This window comes from Rhinatrema bivittatum, chromosome 5 (genome assembly GCF_901001135.1).
Source record: "Rhinatrema bivittatum chromosome 5, aRhiBiv1.1, whole genome shotgun sequence".
NCBI lineage: Eukaryota > Metazoa > Chordata > Amphibia > Gymnophiona > Rhinatrematidae > Rhinatrema > Rhinatrema bivittatum.
Window position 1 is genome coordinate 362,960,870 of NC_042619.1, and position 25,319 is coordinate 362,986,188.

A 25,319-nucleotide genomic window follows, 5' to 3' on the forward strand; every position below is an offset into this window, starting at 1 on the left:
AAAGCCAGAGGGTCCATCCAGAATGTAGTCCAACGTAACGAGGGTCAAAGCCAGAGGTCAACCCTGAGCGTGATCCAACATAGCGAGGGTCAAAGCCAGAGGTCAATCCTGAGCGTGATCCAACATAGCAAGGGTCAAAGCCAGAGGGTCAGTCCTGAGCCTGGTCCAGCGTTGCAAGTGTCAAAGCCAAAAGAGTCAGTCCAGCGAGACAAGGAAGGAACCAGGAATACAGTGAGGATCAGGAACCAGGAACAATGGGCAACGAGCACACGAACCAACATGGATACCTGTTGCCAAGGCAAGGAACTAGTGGCGGGCCTTGCCTTATATACAAGGGCCCGATGATGTCATCGCGCGGGACCGAGGGCTAGTATCCCACCGCGGTCCCTTTAAAAGTACGAGAGGTGTGCGTGTACGCGCCTAAGCCGAGGTCCGTGGAGGAGTCAGGAACAGCCAAGGAGGCAGCAGGCTCTCGAGGGCGTAGGTGGCTGCCCACAGCCGTGAGCAAGGATGGGTCCGGGTCCGGGAGCAAAGCTACAAGGATGAGTAGGCCCGGTTGTGGGCTTACTGCGGATGGGACACGCAACAGTACGCCTCCATTTACGCCCCCCTCTTGGAGACTTGGGTTTGCCTGGATGGGCATGATGGAAACGGAGGAGGAGTCCCTTGTCCAAGATGTTACTTGCAGGTTCCCAGGAGTTCTCCTCGGGGCTGTAGCCTTCCCAGGAGAGAAGGTACTTCCAACGGCGGCCTCTTCTTTAGCAGTCAAGGACTTCTTGTACTCGATTCGTAGTATTGGTTTCCGTAGTAAGCTGGGAATGTTCAGGAGCCTTGTGAGAAGGCCATGAGAGTAGCACTGGTTTGAGCAGAGACACGTGAAAGGAATTATGTATCCCTAAGTTCAGTGGTAACCGGAGCTGGTATGTAACCAGCCCGATATGCCGGGTAATGGAGAAGGGGCCAAAAACCTTGGTGCAAACCTCTGTGAGGGGAGTTTAAGTTTAATGTAATAGGTGCATTGCCAGACCTTTTGGCTTTGCTGGAACTCTGGAGCCAGTCAACGGTGGGCATCAGCAGATTTCTTAGCATGTGCTGCAGCCTGGCGGAGGCGTTGATTTGTCTGGGTGCAAAGCGCTTGGAAGGCATCTGTTGTAGCCTGAGCTGCCAGCGAGGGCACAGACAGTGGAATTGGCAGTGGAAGCCGAGGTTGTCTGCCATACATAATGGAGAAAGGAGAAACTCTGGTGGCTGCTGCAATGTGGGAGTTCTGAGAAATTTCTGCCCAGGGTAATAATTCCGCCCAGTTGTCCTGCTGGTCATTTGAGTAGGCACGAAGGAAATTACTAAGTGAGCGGTTTGTGCGCTTGGCTTGGCCATTGGCCTGAGGGTGGTAAGCTGAAGTCAAATTAATGGTAATTCCAAACTTCTTACATAAGGAGCTCCAGTAACGGGCGACAAACTGGGGGCCCCTCTCCGAGACAATATCCGTGGGCAGGCCATGAAGGCAAACGACATGCTGAAAGAAGAGACATGCTAATTCCAGGGCCGATAGTAAGGCAGGCAAAGTTAAAAAATGAGCCATTTTGGAGAATCAGTCCATGACCCAGATGACCTTATTTACCTTGGACGGTGGGAGGTCCACCACAAAGTCTGTGGATAAATGAGTCCATGGCTCTTCTGGTGCAGGCAATGGCTGGAGAAGGCCCCAGGGTGGCTTCTGGTGGCTTCTGCTGGGCACAGTTTGGACATGAGTCCACATAGGCACGAGTATCAGAAACCATAGTGGGCCACCAGTAGTAGGGTTGGAGTAGTCATAGGGTTCGGGTGCATCCTGGATGGCCGGCTAGCTTGGAGTCATGCGCCCAACGTAGGACCTTTTCTCGGAGCCGGCGAGGTATGTCAGTCTTTCTGGCTGGGACCGTGACGGCTGACAAGCAGATACAGGCAGGTTCTATGATGTGACTCGGCTCATCTTGAACATCATCGGGGTCAAAGGAACAAGAGAGCGTCCGCTCAGAGGTTCTTCTCCGCCAGATGATAACAGAGTTTGAAATTGAAGCGAGAGAAGATTAATGCCCAGCGGGCCTGGCAAGCATTGAGACGCTGTGCATGCCTGAGGTGCTCGAGGTTCTTATGATCCTTAAAAACAGTGAACTTAAACTGAGCGCCCTTCAACCAGGGATGCCACTCTTTGAGGGTGAGCTTAATATCCAGTAACTCCCTGTCCCCTATGCTATAATTTTGTTCGGCATGGGAGAACTTATGGGAGTAGAATGAGCATAGATGGAGCACTCCTCAGGTCGAATACTGGCTCAGAACCACCCCAGCCCCTATAGCCGAGGTGTCCACCTCTACGACAAAAGGGCGGTTTGGATCTGGATGGCACAAACAAGGGCCAGAAAGGAAGGCATTCTTGAGGTCTTGGAAGGCAGCTAGGGCTTCAGAGGACCAGTTCTTCGTGTTGCTGCCTTTCCGAGTCATAGCCGTGAGGGGCACTGCCAACAGGGAGTAGTTTGCTATGAAGTGACGATAATTGGTGAATCCAAGGAACCTTTGGACTGCCCGGACACCCACTGGTCTGGGCCAGTCGCGAATACCCACTAATTTACTAGAGTCCATAGAGAAACCTCGCTGGGAAATGATGTAGCCTAGGAAAGGCAAGCTGGATCTTTCAAAAAGACATTTGTCCAATTTGGCAAACAAATGATTTTCCTGTAGGCGCGGGAGTACAGTGCGGACCTCAGCTCGATGAGTGGTGAGGTCTTTTGAGAAGATGAGGATGTCATCTAGGTATGCTACGACCTTGGTATACTGGAGGTTGCGTAGGATTTCATTAATCATTCGTTGAAATACCACAGGAGCATTACAAAGTCCGAGAGGCATGACCAGGTATTCATAATGCCCGTCTCTAGTGTTAAATGCCGTTTTCCAAACATCCTTCAGGCGTAAGCGGACCAGACTATAGGTGCCACGCAGATCCAGTTTGGTGAAAATGGTAGCGCCCTGGAGGCGGTCGAACTGTTCTGAGATTAACGGCAATGGGTATCTGTCCTTGTGGGTTATAGCATTTAGGCCACGGTAATTAGCACATGGTCTCAAAGACCCATCCTTCTTCGTGACGAAGAAAAAGCCTGCACCCGCCAGCGAGGTAGACGGGCGGATGAAACCCTTAGCCAGGTTCTCTTGAATGTATTCAGTCATTGCTTGGGTTTCTGGCAGGGATAGGGGGTAGGTCCCACCTCTAGGAGGCATAGTACCAGGCAGCAACTCAATGGGGCAGTCGAACTTACGCAGAGGCGGGAGGATATCCGCAATCTGTTTTGAAAAGACATCTTCAAAGTCTGCATATGGAGGCGGAAGGCCAGAAGCAATCACTGCAAGGGGAATCGCGGGAGAAGGTGCCACTTTCTTGAGGCACTGTTGACGACAGGCTGGGCTCCACTCATCGAGCTGAAAAGTTCCCCAATCAAACTGGAGAGAGTGGTGCTGAAGCCACGGTAATCCCAAAACCACTGGATGGATGGACTTCTCCAGCACAAAGAGTTTAACCTCCTCTTCATGTAGGGCTCCAGTGAGAAGATGGACTGGTGCCGTCACATGGGAAATCCTTCCAGGTAGCGGTTCGCCATGGATAGAGGCGATGCGTAACAGTATCTCAATGGTACGAGTGGAGATGTTTGGAGGTGTACCAGGTCCTTTAGAATAAAGCTCCCACCTGCTCCTGAATCAGTTTTAGCCATGGTTGGGAAGGAGCGAGAGTCCCAAGTCAGGGTGACTGGCAGAGACAATTGAGGGGCTGGAGTAGTAGTGCCCAAATTCAGGACCTCCACTGAACTTAGGCCAGGACGGACAGGACAAGACAGGAGGCAGTGGCTGGAAGCTCCGCAATACAGGCACAGACATGAATGCCTCCATCTAAGGTGTTCCTCCGGAGTAAGGCGCCCTCGACCCAGCTGCATGGGTTCTTCCATTTTGGTAGATGGCAGGACTCGGCTGGTCGCAGACCCTGCTGCAGGAGGAGAATGGGAACGCTCCGCAGAAAGACGTCGGGGTGTCCGAACTTCATGGTGACACTCCTGGATGCGGTGGTCAATATGGCATGCCAGAGTAATAAGATCCCCAACCTTTTTTGCACCAGGGACCGGCTTCAAGCAAGACCATTTTTCCATGGCCCGGCAGGGGCGGGGCTTTGGTCATATGGGGGCAGGGTTATGGAGGGGGTTGGATTTTAGTGCATACTTATTTAATTATGACATTTATAATGTGAATGTGACTCAACTCACCATAGGTTCAGAATGAGTGGGAGTACCGGACTTGTTTCCCTTGTTTTCCAAACTTCACACCTCTCTCCTCCACCTGACGCCTTCCCTCTCATGACCTCCCCTGGCTGTGAGCAAACCCCAGGAAGACACGCATTCATTCTCATACACAGACACACCCTCAGGCAGGCACCCATGCATTCACACACATACACCCCCAGGCAGACTCCCATTCATACACATGCACACACTAAAGGCAGATACCCCCTCTCTTTCTTTTGCCAGCAACCTCAGAGCCTCTCTCATTCCTCTGCTGCCACTGTCACTGCTGTCATGTGGCTATTGGGGAGGTGCTGATTGCTGCTACTGGCACTGAAGCCCATTCTGCTGCCTCCTCTGTGCAGGCCCCGTGGGCTTCCAGTTCCTCCATGCTGATCTTGTACATTGTGAGATCCGCATAGAGAAAGTGCTACTCTTGCACATTCCCAAAGATTACATGTGTCAATCAGTAAAAAGTAATTTATTTTTTTTTTACATTTGCTGTCTGATCTTAGTTTTCTATCTGTTGGTCACAGACTTTTTTTTTTCCACCTTCCCTTTCTTATTTTTTTGCCAATTCCTTTTATATTGTCTTTTTTTCTATTTCTTTTCTCTCCATCTGTCGTCTTCCCTCAAACACACAGTCAGGTTCTCATGCTCACATGCTCTCTCTCATACAATCATTCATGCACACAGTCTCTCACTGGCACATGCTGTCTCTCTCACACACACAGAGGCTCTCACATGCTTTCTCTGCAAACATTCAGGTCTTCACTCCCACACAGTCTCTCAACTCATCTCATACACGCACACATATACACTCAGCCTCTCTCACCTCTGGGCCTCTTCTTTACGGGTCGCCACAGGATGAGGTAGCGGCCACAGGATGAGGTAGCGCCACAGGATGAGGTAGCGGCCCTGGTCTTCTCAGGCCGCGCTGCTCCTCTTCTGCATGTGGCTGATGCTCATCCTCCTTCCTGCCCGCGCGGCTCCGGCAACATTTTTCTTCCGGGGCCGCATGGGCAGGAAGGAGGAGGAGCATCTGCACGTTTAGACGCGACCTTTTTCTTCGGGCCGTGGTGACTTGAGCTCCACCACGGCCCTGCTGATCTTCTTGCTGTGTGTATCCGGCACACAGCACAGCACAGCACAGCAGTAGTTCAGTAGTTCACAGCAGTAGTGGGATGAGGTCCACCAGCGGCCATCGGTGGCTCGGTGCCCCCTAATGCTTGGCGCCCTAGGCGATCGCCTAGTTCGCCTAGTGCTTCCACTGGCCCTGGGCAGTGGGCAGCATCCACCCCACAAAGTGTGCTCTGAGCAGAGCACACTGTCAGTGTTTAGTGCTGGTCTGCGGCGGCGCCGCGGACCGGCAAAAAACCCCCAACGGCCTGGTCCTGGTCCGTGGACCGGAGGTTGGGGACCCCTGCTCTAAAGAGGAGGGTAACTCGCAGGCTGCGAGTTCATCTTTTAGTTGGGATGAGAGACCATCCAAGTAAATGGCTTGAAGGCAATCCTCTTGCTAAGCCAATTCTGTGGCAAGAGTCCGAAATTCGATAGTGTAATCGTTAAGTCTGCTGACCTTGCTGCAGGCGTAGAAGACTGGTATTAGCTACAGATTGCCTCCCTGGGTCGTCGAATGTCTGATGGAAGACAGTCATGAAGTGATAGCTCTTGAAGAAGAGAGTCCGAACGTTCCCACAAGGGAGACGCCCATGCCAGCGCCTTGCCTTCCAAACAAGAGAGAATGAAGGTAACCTTCATGAGTTCATCCTGGAAGGTGGAAGGCTGTAGAGCAAATTGCATATAGCACTGATTAATAAACCCTCTGCAGAGTCGAGAGTCCCCGTTAAAGCAGGGTGGAGTGGGTAGGGCCAACAGAGCCCTAAAGGGTGAGGGTGCGGACGGTGGGCTGGCTGGAGCAGATGTTGGTGCTGTAGTTCCAGCATGGGTATCTATTCGAGCATGGAGACGCTCAACAGAGGAGGCCAGCGCATCTAGGAACCGCTGCTGTTCCTGGATCTTCAGAACCAGGCCTGGAATGGCCTCAAGGGCGGAAGGCTCCGCCGAGTCCATGGCCTTGGCAACCTGTTGCGCTGGTGGTGGACCCTTGGCCCAAGGTGGGGTTGATGTTGGGAGGGTTGACGTTGGGAGGCAGAGCTGACTAGGAGATGGAGGCCAACTGGAGCTTCGCCAATACCAGCCCTTGTTCCCCGCAGATTGAGCCCTTGGGTGCCGGGGCCGGCTGGTCTTAGGCGGGCCTCAGTGTGACGATTCCCAGTAGATGAGATGGAAGGATTGCCGAGGACCAGCAGAGGTATCAAGGGACCGGCGTAGATCCGGATGAGGCAGGGATCCAGAGACCCGGGTGCCAAAAGGAACAGGGCAGAGACAGGGGCGCCCAGGTAGAAGGCTGAAGCCGAAGAGGCTAAGTCCATGGAGATACCGAAGGCATAGTCAAAGGCAGGCTGGAGTCAGGGCAGGTGGCTGAGCAAGACAAGGTACAGAGTCCAATGGTGCAAGGGTCAAAGCCAGAGGGTCCATCCAGAGCGTAGTTCAAAGTAGCGAGGGTCAAAGCCAGAGGTCAATCCTGAGCATGGTCCAACATAGTGAGGGTCAAAGCCAAGTGCGACAAGGAAGGAACCAGGGAATGGGTCAGGAACAGGACCCAGGAACAGAGTGAGGATCAGGAACCAGGAACGAGCACACGAACCAAACTGGAGTCCTTTTGCCAAGGCAAGGAGCTAGTGGCAGGCCTTGCCTTTTATACCAGGGCTCAATGATGTCATCATCCGTGGCCGCGGGCTAGTTTCCCGCCGCAGTCCCTTTAAAGGTACGAGAGGCGCGTGCACCTAAGGCAAGATGCACAGGAGGCCGTACAACGGCATCTCCCTGCGGGTAGCACGGGGAGACCCGGGAGCTGAGGAGTCAGCAGGCGTTTGGGGGCGTAGGCGGCTGCCCACAGCCACGAGCGAGGATGGACCAGATCTGGGAGCAGAGCTGCAAGGGTGAATAGGCCCAGTTGCGGGTCTACCGAGAACGGGACTTGCAACACACATTACGCACATAAAATGCCAAGTTTTCAGTATTTCCTACCAAATGCATCAATTTTGTGCACTTATTGAGCAATGTACAAATCTGGTCAGAAAAATCACAGTCCTACCTGTACGTGGATAAAGTTAAGCATGTAACTTTGAATATATTCAGCAGGAAATGTGTGCGCATACGTCCTGCTGAATATCCAGGAAAAGCTACATGTGTAACTTTTCCTACATAGTTTTGCTCCTTACTAGCTTTCTGAATATTGACCTCAAATGTGTTTAAGGAGAGCTTTTGGCCATGCTGGAACACATGGGCACATTTTAAGGATACTGATATTTTTGTATGCAAACAACTTGTAACCTTTCATTCTCTTCCAAGCACATGGAGGAACCCTGTGTAGCAGAGCTGCTTAAAATACCCAATTTTAGGGCCTCCAATGGACTCATAGAAATCAAGGTTTGAGGTAAACCCACTAAGATGTTTCTAACAAGCTGTCATGATTTCCAACCCTTCTTGGACTGAGCTTCATCAGGTGGGCTGCAGGCTGGATCCTTTCAGGGTAGAGGTGAAGCCCATGGTTTCCAATCTGTTCTTCTTCCTTGGCCTTTTTAAATCTCACCACTTGTTACTGAGCACAGTACCCCCTTGCAGGTCTGTTAAAAGCGGTCTCCAATGATGACGGGGGATGACCTGTAATAGGATAGAGAGCGTTGCTGCAAGACTTCAGTGGAGGAGTGGCTTAGTGCTGACAGCAGTGGGCTGTAGGGATGTGCAGAGGGACGCCATACATTGCATTCGGGATTCGTATTTGTCGGGGGGGGGGGGGGCAGATACTTTGCATTCAGCAAGGGGGTCCCCCGATACGTTTATATGTTAATTCTTATTCTTTTCCCGGCTAAAATTAAATTAACTATAATCCCCCACCCTCCTGACCCCCCCAAGACTTGCCAAAACTCCCTGCTGGTTCAGCGGGGGGATCCGGGAGCCATTTCCTGCACTACACCCTCGGCTGCTGGTATTCTAAATGGTGCCGATAGCCTTTGCCCTTACTATGTCACAGGAGCCATTGGCCAGCCCCTGTCACATGGCCATTGGCACCATCTTGTGCATAGTGCTGGCTCTGAAATTACTCATGTAAATCCTTTGCAAGGTTTTGGGTTTGTTTTATGTTTATTATTTATTTATTATTATTTTTGATATGCAGACATTTGATCTGAGATATCACATTGGTTTACATTCAGGTACTGTAGGTATTTCCCTATCCCCAGAGGGTTTACAATCTAAGTTTTGTACCTGAGGCAATGGAGGGTAAAGTGACTTGCCCAAGGTCACAAGGAGCGACAGCGGGACTCGAACCCTGGTCTCTTGGTTTGTAGCCCACTGCTATAACCACCAGGCTATTCCTCCTCCCTTTGTTGTTGATATGTATCGCCAAATGTAAGAGAACCAAGCTTCTGTGCCATTCAGTTTTGCTCAGAACAAATTTGGTTCAGCTTTTGTCCCTTTGCATCTATTGGTCACATCATCTACTGAATATTTATTTATTTATTTATTTATTTAAAATCTTTTCTATACCGTCGTTAAGCGGGAGCCATCACAACGGTTCACAATATATACAACATGCTTATGAAAATAGGCAATTTTTTAAAAAAGTTGAATTTATATAGCATGTTTTATTCAAACAAGAATCCCTGCTTGCTTTACAATTTAATCCTTCCGATAAAGGCATACAGGCATGTTTTGGGCATGGATGGTTTTGTGACCAATATTTGCATGTAATCTTCCATAGGAAAGAAGAGGTGCAGAACTATGGAATTATCATTGCCCAATTACAGCAGAGTGAACTCAAACACAAGCTGTCTACAGTTGAATGTTCCAAACACAAGACTTTACCTTGAAAATAAAGTCTTGAATTGCAATAAAGAGCTATAGAAAGATATTGCAAACAAGTATAGAGCATTGTCTTGTGTATAAATAAATGCAACCATGTGTTTTTTGTTATAGGAAGGAGATCTCCATGATTCTGAGAAGCTCCTACCTGCGCGGAATAAACTTGGCATCTTTCTTTGTTGCAAGCAAAATTATTGTGTTTGTGACCTTCACGACATATGTTCTACTTGGCAACGTTATCACAGCAAGTCGGGTCTTTGTTGCAGTGTCCTTGTATGGTGCTGTGAGGCTGACAGTCACGCTCTTCTTCCCCTCAGCTATTGAGAGAGCATCTGAGGCAATGATCAGTATACGGAGAATCAAGGTACATTAGAATAATACTGAGAAGAGTTGTACAGCCTCATAGGTTTGTGTAACCAGTACCTTTTCCCTTCGTTTGTTTGTCTTCATTGTGCCTATTATGAACTTAAGTGCACATGATTATCTTTCTGGGATTCTTGCATAAGTTGTCATAGAAAACGGGTATTTCAGATTGTTCGAAATACAAGGGTTATATTGTTTAGTAGACCTTCAGTCTTCTGAGAACTTAGTAATAAGAATCCATAAATTGTGTATAGGTAACTTTTTTTTTTTTTTAAATTAATGCTTTATTGATTTTTACAAAGTATTACAAACATACTTTAAAGGAAAAGAAAAAGCAATTCAAAGGACGACATTACCAGGAATATTATTCTTAATCGGAAATCCAACACATTTACATGCTTTTAAGCGATGAAAAATGAAAGAAAATAGAGCCGAAACTAATTGGGAGTATTATTTAAGAAAAAAATTCCAAAAAGAAATTGACTTAACGTACAATGCTGGCTTTATATTTATGATTGTTGTGTGGAATCTGGTCCAGATGGACCAACAACAGTTCTAGCATACATAAATGTTTTCAATTGCTCTACAAGGGTGAAAACAAAATTCTCATCTTTACGCTTGACATTACATCTACTCGGATACCTTAACACAAATGTGTATCCTAGTGCCAACACTTGGGGTCTCAATTCTATAAATTCTTTCCGTCTAACCTGGGTAGGTCTTGATAGGTCTGGAAATATTTTAATTAACTGGCCATAGAATTCAACATTTTGATTCAAAAAGAAACTTCATAACACTACTAACATCCCTTTCAGTAACAAAGGACACTAGGAGGGTTCCTCTATCTATAACTTCTATGTCGGAACTTTCAATAAATTGAGTTAAATTTTCCATAATTCCTATCTGAGCACCTCCTGGTTTTCTCATAGATTTCATTAGGAAAAAAGCTTTGTTAATTATCGGCAACTGTGACTCTTCAAATTTTAGACATTCAATCAAGAATGTTTTCAATGTAGATTGGACTCCTTCATCCAACATTCTGGGGAAATTAAGTAATCTTAAATTTAAATGTCTAGACTGGTTTTCAAGCATTTCCAATCACTTGTAGTGCATTCCGATATCTTTAATCACTTTAATGTTCACAGTTTGAATTTGACTCGTCACTTGTTAAACTATAACCAGCTTATTTCCTAGATCTGTTATTTGAGCTCCAAGATTCTGGTTTACAGTGTAATTCCGTTTCCATCTCTTGATATTTTGTGTCACAGTCAATGAAACATAGAAACATAGAAGTGACGGCAGAAGAAGACCAAACGGCCCATCCAGTCTGCCCAGCAAGCTTTCACACCTATTTGTTTTCATAATCTATTACTCTGACCGCTGAGGTCAGGGCCCTTATTGGTAACTTTTTGGTTCCAATTCCCTTTCACCCCTACCATCGATGCAGACAGCAGTGCTGGAGCTGCATCTGAGTGAAGTATCTAGCTAATTGGTTTGGGGTAGTAACTGCCGTAATGAGCAAGCTACTCCCGTTTGTTTACCCTGCATGTGCAATTCAGCCATTGTTGGTTGTCTGAATAAAAATCCTCTTTATTTAATTCCCTCTGTTGCTGAAGCAGTGAGCTGCGCTGGATACTTATTCCAAGTCAAGTATCATGCTTAATTGATTCGGGGTAGTAGCCACCGTAACAAGCAAGCTACACCCATGCTTATTTGTTTACCCAGACTATGTAATTCATTCCTTGTTGGTTGATGCTGAATATAAATAATCTTTTCTTCATTTTCCCTGCCATTGAAGGAGAGAGCTATGCTGGATGTGCATTGAAAGTGAAGTATCAGGCTTATTTGATTTGGGGTAGTAACCGCCGTAACAAGCAAGCTACTCCCCTGATTTTTTGTGGATGCAAATCCTTTTTTCCACATTTCCTCTTGCCGTTGAAGCATAGAGCAATGTTGGAGTCGCATTAACTGTGTGTATGTTTATTGAATAAGGATATTAATCTCCAGGTAGTAGCCGTCATTCCCGCAAGCAAGCCACCCCTTGCCTCTTCTCTTCATTCACATCCTCTAGACTTTATGGATCCACAGTGTTTATCCCACGCCCCTTTGAAATCCTTCACAGTTTTGGTCTTCACCACTTCCTCCGGAAGGGCATTCCAGGCATCCACACCCTGTCCGTGAAGAAATATTTCCTGACATTGGTTCTGAGTCTTCCTCCCTGGAGTTTTAAATCGTGACCCCTGGTTCTGCTGATTTTTTTGCAATGGAAAAGGTTTGTCATTGTCTTTGGATCATTAAAACCTTTTAAGTATCTGAAAGTTTGAATCATATCACCCCTGCTCCTCCTTTCCTCCAGGGTGACTAGCTGTCCCAAGCTAGCCACCAGATCCCACAACCTTTCCAGGGTAACAACAGTTGGTTTTTGGGGCAATTGTAACTTACCCCCCACTCGAACCATTGATAGTCCTGTTGCCTCCAGTCTCTGTGCCTCCAGGATCTTGCATTTCTCATCTGTGGGATCTAATGGGGATATAGATGAAAAGTTTCCTCCCATTATCCGCTCTTCCGATGCTCCCAACGGGCTTGAGAAGAGCTGCACTGCCGGCGTGGTTTTGCTTCCCTGGCGGTCCCCTCCCGTTGGTGCGATGACATCATCAAACTGCGCCGGTTCCTGGAGGTTGGCCCGTGTTGCCGGGGCCGGCGGAGGAGGACAATCCGGGGGGGCTGAGCATGGATTCCCCTGGTGGACTTGAAGCTCCCCCTTCGACATCCACAGCGGGGAGTTCCGCCCCTGTTTTCTCTGGTATTGCGGCGGCAAAAGCTGTAATCTTCCTCTGTCCGGTGGGTAATGCAGGTTCGGGAGGGTATACCCACAATTTACCCTTCCTTTTCACAGGCATTTCAAAAAGTAACCAACACTCAGAGGAGCAGCTTTACGAGCAGCCTCTCATGCCCCTGTATAGTTTACTTTTGCAGGTAGTGTAATGGAAAAACAAGAGTAGTTATAACTGTAACTGGCCAAAAAATTGATTTCCTAGCATATAGACAGATGAACTCAGGACCAGTGGGTTTATGCTCCCCTGCCAGCAGAAGGAGTCAGAGCAAGCTGACGTCACAGTATATATACTCCTGCAGTGACTCCAGCCTGCCAGTTTCTCTATCTCCAACAGAAAGTGGATGTGCATCTCCCTATGTGGATTGCTGTGAATTTTGAAAGGAGAATTTTATATTGAGACATGAAAGCCCCGCTCTCCTGCGTTGATACCTAAAGGTCCCTCCTCCAGTTGAGAATTCCTGAGGTGATTTCCGTGGTCCCTCAGAGGTGTGCCTTGGTCTGGTAGCCAGCTCCCGGCGTGGACTTAGCTGCTTGTACAGTTGAAAGGCAGCAGGTGCAGAAGGTCGAGCACAGCAGTGATGGCAGATGACCTCTCACCCTGCAGCCGGAGACAGTCTCTGTACTTAGCTGGTAAGCACTGAGCTCCGGTAAGGTTTAAAAAAAAAACCCAACAACTTTTACCTAAGAGATGGGGTGTTAGGCCTTCCTTCAGTCTCCGTGCTCGGCGCACCATTCCGACATTGTTCCTGCTTCCGATGGGCGGGAACAGGGCAGCCTAGCGGGTTGAGTTGCCCAGGTGGGCTAGGCCCCACAGTAGGCTTTTCTCAGTGCACCACATGGTAGGCCACGGCAGCATTTTCACGTGCACTTGTGTGTGCTTTATTGCCCTTTACAGGACACCGTCTGCTCTGTGCACCTGCTAGGCGCAACCTTTGTGCACATAACTTTTTTTGTGCATGGTGATACGCTCCAGCTGGCTGCACTAGTAGTGCATGTGCCTTGCCGCGCTTACTGCTGGGACGCAGATAATTTGTGCGCACAAATTATCTAAGCGCAAGCCATTTGAAAGCACAGTTACTGCTGTTCATAGCACCGGTAAACAAGAAGCCTAAGTGTCTTTCTCTTTTTGTTGCCGGTCATATTAGGGCTTCTCAGCCTGACCTGTCTTCTAACATGTGTCAGCGCTGCTCGGATTTTGCTAAGCCTGGATCCTCTCATTCTCATGAGGTTCTGGTTACAGCTTTGGCTGGAAGAGCACCAGATCTTGGTACTCTTTTGACTGGCTTCTGTGCAGGATATAGCAGTTCAGTTGGGCCAGCTCCAGTACCTTCTGGGCTTGGCCTGGATCCAGCTGCTTTTTCTTGGATGGAGTTTTTTTTTTCAAGGATTACAAGCTTTGTTCAGGTGCAGTCCTCCACTTTGGTCAGGTCGGACCCTCATCCAGTGGTCCCTCTCTCTTCCGCTCCTACGGTTAAGCACCGTGGCACTCCTCTGTTCGCTATGGGTTTCCCCAGTGGGGACTCGGATGGCATGGATGATAGAGGATCCTGATTCCTTGGTGAGATTCCGCTTGCTTTGGAGCCATATCAAACCATGTTAGGATTCTTTCATAGATATGAACTGCCAGCTCTGATTTCGCAGACATTGAAAATGTTGGGAGTGCCTGGGGTGGATTTTTTTGTCAGAGCTGAAGAGGAATCCCATTTTGGTCTCCTTGCATAAAGTCTCTTGCTTTTTTCCTGTGATGAATGCCATTCAGGAATTGATTGATCTTGAATGGAACGCCTTGGAATCAAGTTTCAAAAGGGGTTGGGCATTGGAAAGCCCAACCCCTTGGAAAGCCCTCTGGATCCAGCTGTGAAAGAGCGTTTGCATTTTCCCTTTCCCAAAGTGGATGTGCTTGTCTGTGCCGTATCTAAATTGATGACTATCCCTGTGGAGGGAGGAGCGGCCTTGAAGGATGTGCATGATAGGCAGATTTAATCTATCCTTAAAAAGGCCTTTGTCACAGTGGCAAGGACCTTGCAGATTGCTTCCTGTTGCGCTCTTGTGGCATGCTCTTGTCTGTTTCTCTCTCAGGAGGTGGATGATTCCGAGTGAATTCCAGATCAGTTATGGAACCTGCTGCTGCCTTTTTGGCAGACACAGGCTGTGATTGGGTCCATACCTTGTCCAGAGGAGTGGGTTCAGTAGTGGAGGCCAGATGTCAGCTGTGGTTACGGAATTGGTCATCTGACGCAGCCTCTAAGGCTAATCTTACAAAAAAATCCCTTTCAAGGCTCACTCTTTTTGGGAGCGAGTTGGAAAAGCTGGCCAGTAAGTGGGGTGAATCTCCGGTTACCGGAGGATAAGAAGCAATTGCAGTGCCCCTTTTCTATGAAGGGTCGTCTCAGGGGTTCCAAGCATTTTTGTCCCTACAGAAATCTGACCTTTCATAGGACTCTGCCTTTTGGTAAGTCTGTCCTTTTGTCCCCAACAGTTTGAGAAGAGCAGGCGCGGTTGGCAGACCATCCCAAGCTTTCCAATGAACGCTTGCCAACCCGCCTTTGGGAAGAGAAGATAAGGAGATGCCTATCTCTCTTTTATCAGAGGTGGGTCAAGATCACATCGGATCAATGGTCCTGGAAGTGATATGGGAAGGATATGCCCTGAAGTTTCACAGCATTCCTCGGGATATGTTCATTGTGTCTCCTTGACACTCCCTGCAGAAGAAGTAGGTAGTGGAGTCTATGCTTCTGCGGCTCTTCCGGCTGAGGGCTGTGGTTTCCATGCCTATGTCTCAGGAAAATATGGGGCGCTATTTCATTTATTTTGTTGTACCCAAGAATGAAGGTTCTTTTCGTCCCATCCTGGACCTTGAGTGTCAACCATCATCTGCAGGTGATTCATTTTCGCATGGAAACTTTACAATCTGTGATAATGGCCATACAATCGGGGGAGTGTCTGACCTTCCTGGATCTGTCTGAGACTTACCGTCTATTCCCATCTGTTTGGAGCACCAACGTTTTCTACAGTTTGCGGTGCTGGGTCGCCGTTATTTATTTATTTATTTATTTATTTAGGGTTTTGTTATCAGTTTTGGGTGCATCCCTTTGGTCTGGCCACCGCCGCCAGAACATTTTCCAAGGCCATGGTCGTTGTGGCGGCAGCATTGAGAAAAAATGGGATCTTGGTACACCCATCCGTGGACAACTGGCTGATTCGGACCAAGTCTTTGGCAGAGAGCAGTTTGGTGACCAAAAATGTGATTTCCTTGCTGCAGGAGCTCGGGTGGGTGGTGAACCTGGCCAAGAGCAGTCTCCGGCCTTGTCAATTGTTAGAGTATCTGGGAGTTCACTTTGACAAGAGGCTGGGCAAAGTTTTTCAACCGGATGCATGGATCCAAAAATTGATGTCTCAGGTGTGTCAGTCAGTTAGTGAACACTGTCTGCCTGATAGTGTGAAACTATCTACAGGTGCTCGGTTTGATGGCAGCAACCCTGGATGTGGTGCCTTGGGCGAGGGCGCCTATGCATGTTTCCAGAGGCACTGTAAGTGGTGTCTCCCTATCGTCCCATCCTGATGTAGCCAGTTTCTTGAAGGGAGTGAAGCATCTTCAGCCTCCCTTGTAGTTGCCATCTCCTTTGTGGAATCTTAACCTGGTGCTGGATATTTTAGTGGGCCCTACATTTCGATCACTTCAATAACTGCAAGGAAAGGTTACGATCCTAAAGGCAGTGTTCCTGGTGGCTAATTGTTCTGTGCGTCGCATTTCCGAGTTGCAGGCCCTGTCTTGCCGAGAGCCGTTCCTTCGGGTAACTCCAGGGATGTTGCAGATGCGTACTGTTCCATCCTTCTTGTGTAAGGTAATCTCTGAGTTCCATTTGAATCAGTCCATTTCTTTGCCGTCCATGACTAAGGTCAGGGATCGGAGGAGTATTGTCTCCTGCATTCCTTAGATGTCAAGAGACTTGTGTGGTATTTGGAGGTTTCTGAATCTTTCCAAAAGTCAGATAGTCTGTTTGTCCTTCATGGTGGAAGGAAGCAGAGCGAACCAGCTTCGCGGGCTACAATAGCTCACTGGATTAAGGAGGTGGTTACGGCCGAGTATGTGGATGCTGAAAAGCCGTTGCCTATTCAAGTTAAGGCTCATTCCACTAGAGCTCAGGCAGCGTCATGGACGGAGGTTAGGTTGTTGTTTCCCGTTGACATTTGCCGAGCTGCGACGTGGTCCCCTTACACACCTTTTCCAGGTTTTATCATCTGAATGTGCAGGCCCAGGAGGATGCAGCCTTTGCACGTGCAGTGTTGACTTGGCCACGGGCAACCTCCCGCCCTGTTTGGAAGTAGCTTTGGTACATCCCACTGGTCCTGAGTCCATTTGTCTTTACGCTAGGAAATGAAGAACTTACCTGATAATTTTGTTTTCTTTAGTGTAGACAGATGGACTCAGCGTCTCACCCTCGGCTGCCAACCGATTGTGTCAATAGTCTTCCTGGGCAGATACAGATCCCAAGGGATTACTGGTAAGTGTTCATCCAGTCCCCAGCTTGGAGTACCTGTGTTCTTCCTTGAGTTCATTGTTTATTGTTGATGGAGTACAGTTATGGTTGACTGTTTTTAATTACTGTGATGTGAGCTTGCTCCGTCTCCATCTGCTGGCAGGGGAGCATAAACCCACTGGTCCTGAGTGCATCTGTCTATACTAAGGAAAACAAAATTATCAGGTACGTAATTTCTCCATTAATGATCAGTTATAAACACTACATAATTCAGGGACTCCCTGCAAGCAGAGTTTGTTTTTTTTGATTGTAGATCTAAGTAATAAAAGCCCTATGTGTGTGTGTGTGGACGGAGGGTGGGCAAGTGAAATTTTGATGTAATATATTCTGTACTTAGGATTAACACCAGTGATGCATTATTATTTTTGAGTTTAAAAAGTTTGTATTTCTGATGCTGGCTTACAAAAAGTTTATGATCTAGAGCAGTGGTTCTAAACTTTTTTCTGTTGGGATGCACCTGATAGATGATGCTCACATGCATGACACACTGAACACATGACCATTATGGGGCTAAATTTAAACATATATTCTGCATCCACAGGAATCCCGTGACGCCCAATAATAGGTGCATTTCAGAACTAGGATATTTTCCCGAAAAACTCACATATAAAAAAGGTATTTTGATACTAGTATTTCAGTATCACAAAAAAACCCTCTCTCTACTACCAGGCACATTGTAAAATACAAAAACTGGAAAAAAAATGCTCAGCACATGAATAGCAAACCTGCCATACCATAACAGCACTAACTCCAAGGACTCAAACAGCAATAGCCATACCAATGAAAAGGCAGCAGTGCATCACCAATACATGTCCTATTGAGAAAACACAACAAATAAGACTGATACAAATGCCTACATGCTAATAAAATACCTCACCTTGGTCACACACACAGAACAGGCCTTCACCAAATATAGAATAAAAGATTACATATGAGGAGATAAAACTGGAATGGAAACCCCAAAAAGCCACTCTGCATGTAGTGCAAAACTGGAGAAAGAAAGAGAAACGTATTTTCTCCTACACTAAGCAAAGTATAAAGATAGAAGAAATGCACATTCCCAAAACTGATATATTATGGCTTTTACATCTTGTCACTCTTCCTCCATGCCCCCATCATCCCTCATTTCTCCCAGTTATTCCATTTCAATCATCCCCTCATACATCCCTGTGCTTCCTCTCTCCCCTGCTCAACTCTCCCTACCCCCTTCCTCCCCCTCCCTGTCCAACTACCCTGATTCACTGTTTCCTACCCCTTCCTGCTCAACAGTCCCCACATTCCCTCTCTTCCACCTCCCTGCCCAGCATTTCCAACCTTCTTTGCCCTACCTCACCATAGGGTGAAGAGAACATTAGCATTATCACTTCTAGGCCCAGCGGGGGAAGATAAGTTAGTGTTCCATCAGACCCAGAAGAGCAGGAGTTGGCAATGTCTCTCTTTGACCTTGGTGAATGAGGAAAGCCTCCCACTGAGCCAAAAAAAGGAGAAGGAAGCAAGAGTAGCCTCCCATCAGGCCTGATAAAGGAGAAGCCAACCAACTCCCATCTGGGCTGATGAGAGATCAGCCTCCTTCTGGCCCTGTGACACACCTCCCAGGACCTTGTGACACACTAGTGTGTCCCGACACATCTGTTGAGAACCATTGATCTAGAGCACATTTTTCAGACCATTAAAATTAGTCCATTAATTTGCTACTAGAAAGGAAACAATAAGATCCTTTCCTGATATTAGGTTTTTTAGCTTTTGTTAAGATTCTTTTATGGCAGCTAGGGGCATTTGACATCAAAAGCTTTTGGACATTAAGGAGTTCATGGTATTTCTCCAAGGACAAGCAGGATGGCAGTCCTCACACATAAGGGTGACATCAGATGGAGCCTGGCACGGAAAACTTATGTCAAAGTTTCTAGAACTTTGAGCCTCAGTGAATATGTTCATGCATTCAATATACCACACGTCCATGCGGGGTCCCCTCAGTGTCGTCTTTTCCTCAGAGCCATGCGTCTCGTGGTTGGATGAGCCTCAACTTTTTCTTCAATTTTCAAACTTTTTTCACAATTAATTTTTCATGTTTCCTCCTGCAGTCAGTGCAGAGTCCCTAGCGCTCCCTAGTGCTCCCTAGTGCGGGAGCACTAGGGAGCGATCCCGCTTTCAGCGAGAATGGTGTGCCCTTGGACCATGACGCGACTGCAGAGAGGAGCTCCGTGGAAGCACCGAGGCAGGGGAGACGTATCCCGGCACAGGCGGACAGGCAGAAGACCAGGTACTCGGACCTCCGCCGAACCTGACACATCAGTAGAGACCCAACAACGCAATGTGAGTCTCTGGGGTAGCCCTCCGGCCACTCAATAGCCCTTTTGGACCTGCCGTACAGGAACGGCAAATGCTCCAGGCGAACAGTCGAGGGCAGACGATGGAATTGGAACAAGACGAGACTTGAAGACTGAAGATGATCAGACTATACTTGAAGACGGGGATCAGGCGAGGACTTGATAAGGATGAGGCAAGGCTGAAGAGAAGAACATTAGGGTCACTGATGAAGACACTTGCTGAGTGAATAGACAACAGAAGAGTTAAAACTCAGTTTGAAGGTATCTGGCCATGACTCATAGCAGCATCCATCCTGAACTGAGCTTCCGGGGACCAGGCGTGATTGGCGCAGGCCAACCAGAAGAAGCGATGGCTTCAGACCCAGCATGGAAGATGCATCCTCTGATGTTGAAGCGAGGGCGGTCCACTAGGTGGTAGATCTGGACCCAGGCTATCTGAGAAGAAGGCTACCCTGATGAGGGAGCTAAAAGGATCTGAACGCTTGACAGCGAAGATCTGAAGACGAGGACAATTTGACACAAAGACGTCTGGCACGTCAGGACAACTGGACTTCCACCCCCAAGACACTCAGTCAAGAGCATCAAGGAGGTGTCAAGTGAACTGGAGAACAAGACATCTGAGACATCTAGACTTTGGACCCCCAGGTCACCCAACAAAGAGCAGCGAGGAGGCTCCGAGAGGCAGAACAGGATGACTGAGTTCTGGAAGGACAGGACATCAGAAGATGAGGACTTCAGGAAGATCTGAAAGTGAAGACATCAGGATGGTCGGACGACGAAGACATCTGAAGACAAGGACTTAGGATCCGGCGAGAGACAAAACATGGAACGAAGATGCAGATGAGGAACCACAAAGGAAGACAAGGAATTCCCACGAAGAACAGAGTGCCTTGAAGAAGCGGAGGAGGGCATTGTCGGAGTCTCCTGGACCGAAGAGCTGGAACAGAGAATCCAGGAGCAGTCCAACTCCAGAACTGACTTTGCGAAGGCGAAGAGGAACTGAAAGCGGAGCCCTTTTGTAGGGCTGAAAAGGAATACCTAGGATGACATCATAAGGAGGAGCCAGGAGGACTGGCCCTTTAAATGCTGAGAGGAGGCGTGGTCTCGCGCCTAAGGAGGTAGGAGGCAGGACCCTGGAGAGTGGCCATGCTGAAAGGAAGAAGAAAGCAGGCCCGGCTTCCTGCCGCAACGGAAGAAGGCTTCATGGCAGCCTCCAGGCCGTGAAGAGGAGGTCCAGGTGGCCGCAAGAAAAGGAGCAATGATGTCGGCGGCTCCTGCCGCGAAGAGGACGCTGGAAGCGGCTCTCCCTGCTGCAGGAGGGTCCCAGCAAGAACAGCTCCATGCGCCGAGGGAGGTAGGCTTCCGGGCTGCATGGGAACGGTGTCTGCGGCCTCCTGGCAGCGGGATGGAAGAAGGACATCGGTGGCTCCTGCTGAAGCGGAGAGGAAACATCGGCGGCCTCCTGTCTGCAAGAAGGAAACACCAGCGCTGGTAGACCCGCCGCTGAACACTGTGGCAATTTCAGGCCGCGACAGCGGGAGGAGAACATCGGCGGCCTCCGGGCCACATAGAGGCACGGAGGACAGTGTCGGAGAGCCGTCTGGCAGAAGAAAATGTGAGAGGCTGCTTGTGGGCTTGTTCCCACAAACAGAATCGTAACACCCCGGTTCTCTCATTAGTGTCCTAGATAGGTTTTTCAATGTTTCTGGATAAGTTTAGTTTTGTTGTCGATCCTCAGGGGCGGCACTGCTTTTGATGCCCACCGACCATTGACAGCCACTGTCATAGATTTCGATCTCGCAGCCCTTTTGTTTCAAGACAACATGTTCACTTCTGGCTATAAGAGATGCCCCAGGTGTGTGAGGACCATGTCTATCATGGACCCCATGATAGATGTGTCCTCTGCCTTGGGGTATCGCATGACGTCCAGGGTTGCAGCAAATGAGCCAAAATGAATCCGAAAGGACGTAAGATCTGGCTTGACAAGATGGAGCGCCTTTTCAGGCTGGAGATGTCCGATGCCGTGGCATCGAGGGATGTCTGAGCTCTACTGATGGACACCAAGTTATTGACATCCGCTGCCTGGGATGCTGGAGTCAGGCCATCATCCGACTCCTCCAGGTTGAGGAGGTCAGGTTTGTTGCCTTTGACCTCGGCACTAGGGAAGAACAGAGAGGGTAGCCAAAGAAGCATTGGCATCGGTCCCCATCGATGTAAGTTGCTAGGCATGGGGATGCACCAGCTTCTGCTGTGATGCCCCCAAAGCGACCCCTTGGTGAGCAGATCCAAACCTCCATTGATGGCAGGGATATGTCATGGTGTCCACCGGTCCCAGTGCCCACCACCGATCCTTGTCTCTGTTCCAAAGAGGATCTGGTTTTGCCTCCTGGGTCCCAGCCTGTCCTGGCTTCTGCAATTTTTGAGGAGGTACTGGAGAAGCATGTGCAACACGCTATGGAGAAGGTGAAGCATGGCATCAGCATCTGACCATCGATGACATAGGCACAGTCATTCCTCGAGCCGCTGCTAGAGTCCTTGCACGTGCTCATTGTCATGTTACCAACCCCATCTTCTATGTCAGTTCCCAGAGTGGCATTTATGCCCTGTGGGGCACTGGCGCTGCTGCCATCCGATCTGGTGCTTGTCCCCAGCTCTTTGGAGGAAAAAGCTCCCCCGGTGTTGGGGAAGTCACCAGGGCCTAGGCTAAAATGGCCAATCGAACCGGTGCTACACCGTTGGCCAGGGGCTAAGTGCCCAGGGCCTTGTCATCAGTTGAAGACAGCGGAGATGAGGGCATTTGTGAGCCCTGGGGAGTGATTCCTTTGATGTTTTTGATAGTGCTTCAGATGGACTCTCCTCAGAACCATTTTCTCCAGACAATCCAAGGAAGTCTCCACCAAAGGACCTCTCCTTCACAAGATTTGTTTGGGTGATGGTGGAGGCCCATCTTATTTCAGTTGCAGACTGAAAAGGATACCAGGCACAAAATGCTAAATATCCTCCAGTGTGTGGAGCCTCCCAAGGAGATCATGGTAGCCCCAGTGCATGAGATCCTTGTGGAGTTACTGATGAGAATGTGGGAACACCCCCTCACAGTGCCTCCCGTTAACAGGAAGTCAGATGTGGGTTTGACACGCGTTAGCTGCCCCACCAATCAATGGTCATCTAGTCTGGTATCAAGAAGGCCAAGGACTCTCGGACCCATTCTTCGGCATACCCAGGTAGGATCAAAGAGCAATGGTTGCTCTTGGGATGAAGATTTTCCAGGACTGTCTGCTCATTGCCTGCCTAGCAGCCTAAAAGCTCTACATGAGCCAGTACATGTGCGACATCTTGAAGTGGATGCAGGAGGTTGCCAAGCAACTGCCTCAGCAGCCTCCAGTTGCTGTTGCATAAGGATCCGGAGTGCGGAAAACACGGAGTCTGTTCAACCTACAATGTTTTCAAAATGGCATCAAGGGTCTCTGCAGCAGGAATCAGTGCCCGCAGGCTCACATGGTTGTGGGCCTTGGATATCTGACCAGAGGTGGAGGGGTGATTCGCTGATGTGCCATTTACAGGAGAGAACATCTTCAGCGATAAGGTAAAGGATGCAGTGGCCCAGATCTGGGATCACCATGCGACATACCAACAACTGTCCACTGGCACTCAAGACCTGTCATCCTCAGTAAGCAGGCCATCAAGGTTTGGACCCAGGAAGTCCTTCTTCCACATGAAAAGGTACTATCCTCTGCCCCTTCACTCCTGTCAGCAACATCAGGAATGTCATAGCTGTTCTAGACAACAGAGGGCCCTGAAGTCCCTGCCTGCCCTCCGTCAACTCTGGATCACAGGGATCATGCCAAGTCACCTGTACCCAGAGCAATCGACCTGCTGGTTGGGGGAAGGCTATTCTTTCTGAAGCGGTGGCCCAGTGTAACCTTTAACCAGTGGGTTCTTTCTATTCATGAAGGGTACAAACTAAACCTATTGGGTGCCCTGTCAAATTGCCTTGAGCCCATCTCTGGGCTCAGTAGCATATCAGGAGGTAATAGTATCGGAGATCTCCTCCCTTGTAATAGCTATGGCAGGGACTTTACTCCCAGTTATTCCTGATACAAAGAAAACAGGCGGACTCCATCCCATCCTAGATCTAAGGGCCTTGAATAAGTTCATCAAAAGAGAAAAATTCAAGATGGTTTCCTTGGGAACCCTGATACCATTCTTGCTCCCTTGATCTAAAAGATGCCTACACTCACATCGAGATCTTCCCAGGTCACGAAGTATCTATGGTTCTTGGTGGGAAAACATGTCCAGTAACATGTTCTGCCATTTGGGCTTGTATCAGCCCCACTTGCCTTCATGAAATGCATAGCCGTGGTGCCAATGCACCTTTGCAGACTGGGAGCTCACATTTTCTCATCTCTGGATGATTGATTTGTCAAGAGCACCTCTCTGGTGAGGGCTGAGGAGTCCATGTGCTCGACCATCTGCATGCTGGAGTTTAGGGCTTGTCAGCTACCCCAAGTCCCATTTTAGCCCATCACCACAAATGGACTTCATTGGAGACCTGTTAGGCACAACTGAGGTCAAGGCCTTCTTGCCTTGGCAACGGGCCATCAACCTGATAACCATCGTGGCGGTAATTCAACAGAGTCAGCAGGTATCAGCCTGGCACACGTTGAGGTTGCTGGGCCACATGATGGTACAGTAGACGTCGCCCCCTTGGCATGTTTGCACATGAGAGTCCTAGTGGACCTTAAGGTTGCAATGGCAACAAGCTTCTCAGGACCTCCAGGATTGCATCCAATCACATTGTCCCTCTGGACATTTTTGTCCTGGTGGCGAGAAATTTAGAATCTAGTAAAGAGGGTGTCATTTCAAAGTCCTCTCACCCAAATTGTCCTTACCATGGATATGTCCACCCTAGGCTGGGGAGCTCATGTAGATGGACTCAGCATCTAGGGTTTGTGGTCTGCCCAGGAACGCCTCTGTCAAATCAATTTCTTGGAGCTCCAGGCAATCAGGTCAACTGTCTAACCAAATTGTACTGATATAAACTGACAGCCAAGTAGCAATGTAGTATGCCAACAAGTAGGGGAGGTACAGGATCATACTACTTGTGTCTGGAAGCAGTCCAGATCCGGTCATGGGCACTCTCCCATGGGATGTTGGTCAGGGCCATGTATCTGGCCGGAACTGAGAATGTAATAGCGGACAGACCGAGTTGTGCCTTCAAACCCCATGAATGGTCTGTAAACCAAGGGTTGTGACTCGGATCTTCCACCACTGGGGAAATTCGGACCTGGATCTCTTTGCAGCGCCTTGGAGAACAGGAAGGTTCTTCAGTTCTGCTCCTTATACAGGACACGTGGCAAACCAGCTCAGATGCCTTTGCCTGCCATTGGGCAGATCTATTTATCTATTTATTTATTTAAATTATTGCTATACCATTTTTGCAATTATATAATTGATCAAAGCGGTTTACATAGCCAACATAAAATAATAGCAACTAAAAAGATAAAAATAAATTACAAAAATGTCTGCGTTTCTTCCAGCTCCACTGGTAGTGAAGACCTTGAAGTTTCACAAGGACAAAAGGACTATGGTCCTTATTGCCCCACTTTGGCTGAATCAAGTTTGGTTTCTACTTCTTTGGGAGATGTCCATCTAGAAACCGATCAGGCTGGGGACTTTCCCAGATCTCATCACCCAGGATTGAGGCAGGTTGCGCCATCCTAACCTCCAGGCCCTGTCACTCACAGCCTGGAAGTTGAGAGGTTGATATTGTAACCACTCGATCTCTTGGAAGATATATCTTGGATCCTGGTGGCTTCCAGAAAGCCTTCCACTAGAAAGTCCTACGGATTGAAGTGGAGGAGGTTTTTCATGTTGTGTGAGCAGAAGGCCCTGGATCCTTTCTCCTGCTCCCCACAAAAACAGCTTGATTACCTTCTATACCTTTTGGAAGCTGGTTTGAAGAGTTCATCTGAGTGCAATTGGCGCATAACACTGTGGTGTAGATGGTAAGCCCATCTCTGTACAA

At 48.6% G+C, this 25,319-nt stretch overlaps 1 protein-coding gene across 1 annotated transcript in view; it reads left to right on the top strand.

Annotated features, from left to right (window-relative positions):
• ABCC4 (ATP binding cassette subfamily C member 4) overlaps window positions 1-25,319 on the top strand; it is a 1,099,276-nt gene that overhangs the window by 185,277 nt on the left and 888,680 nt on the right. The window contains exon 8 of the mRNA XM_029604735.1: window positions 9,342-9,591. Within this exon, the coding sequence (XP_029460595.1) occupies window positions 9,342-9,591 (250 nt within the window). The remainder of the gene's footprint in view (window positions 1-9,341; window positions 9,592-25,319) is intronic.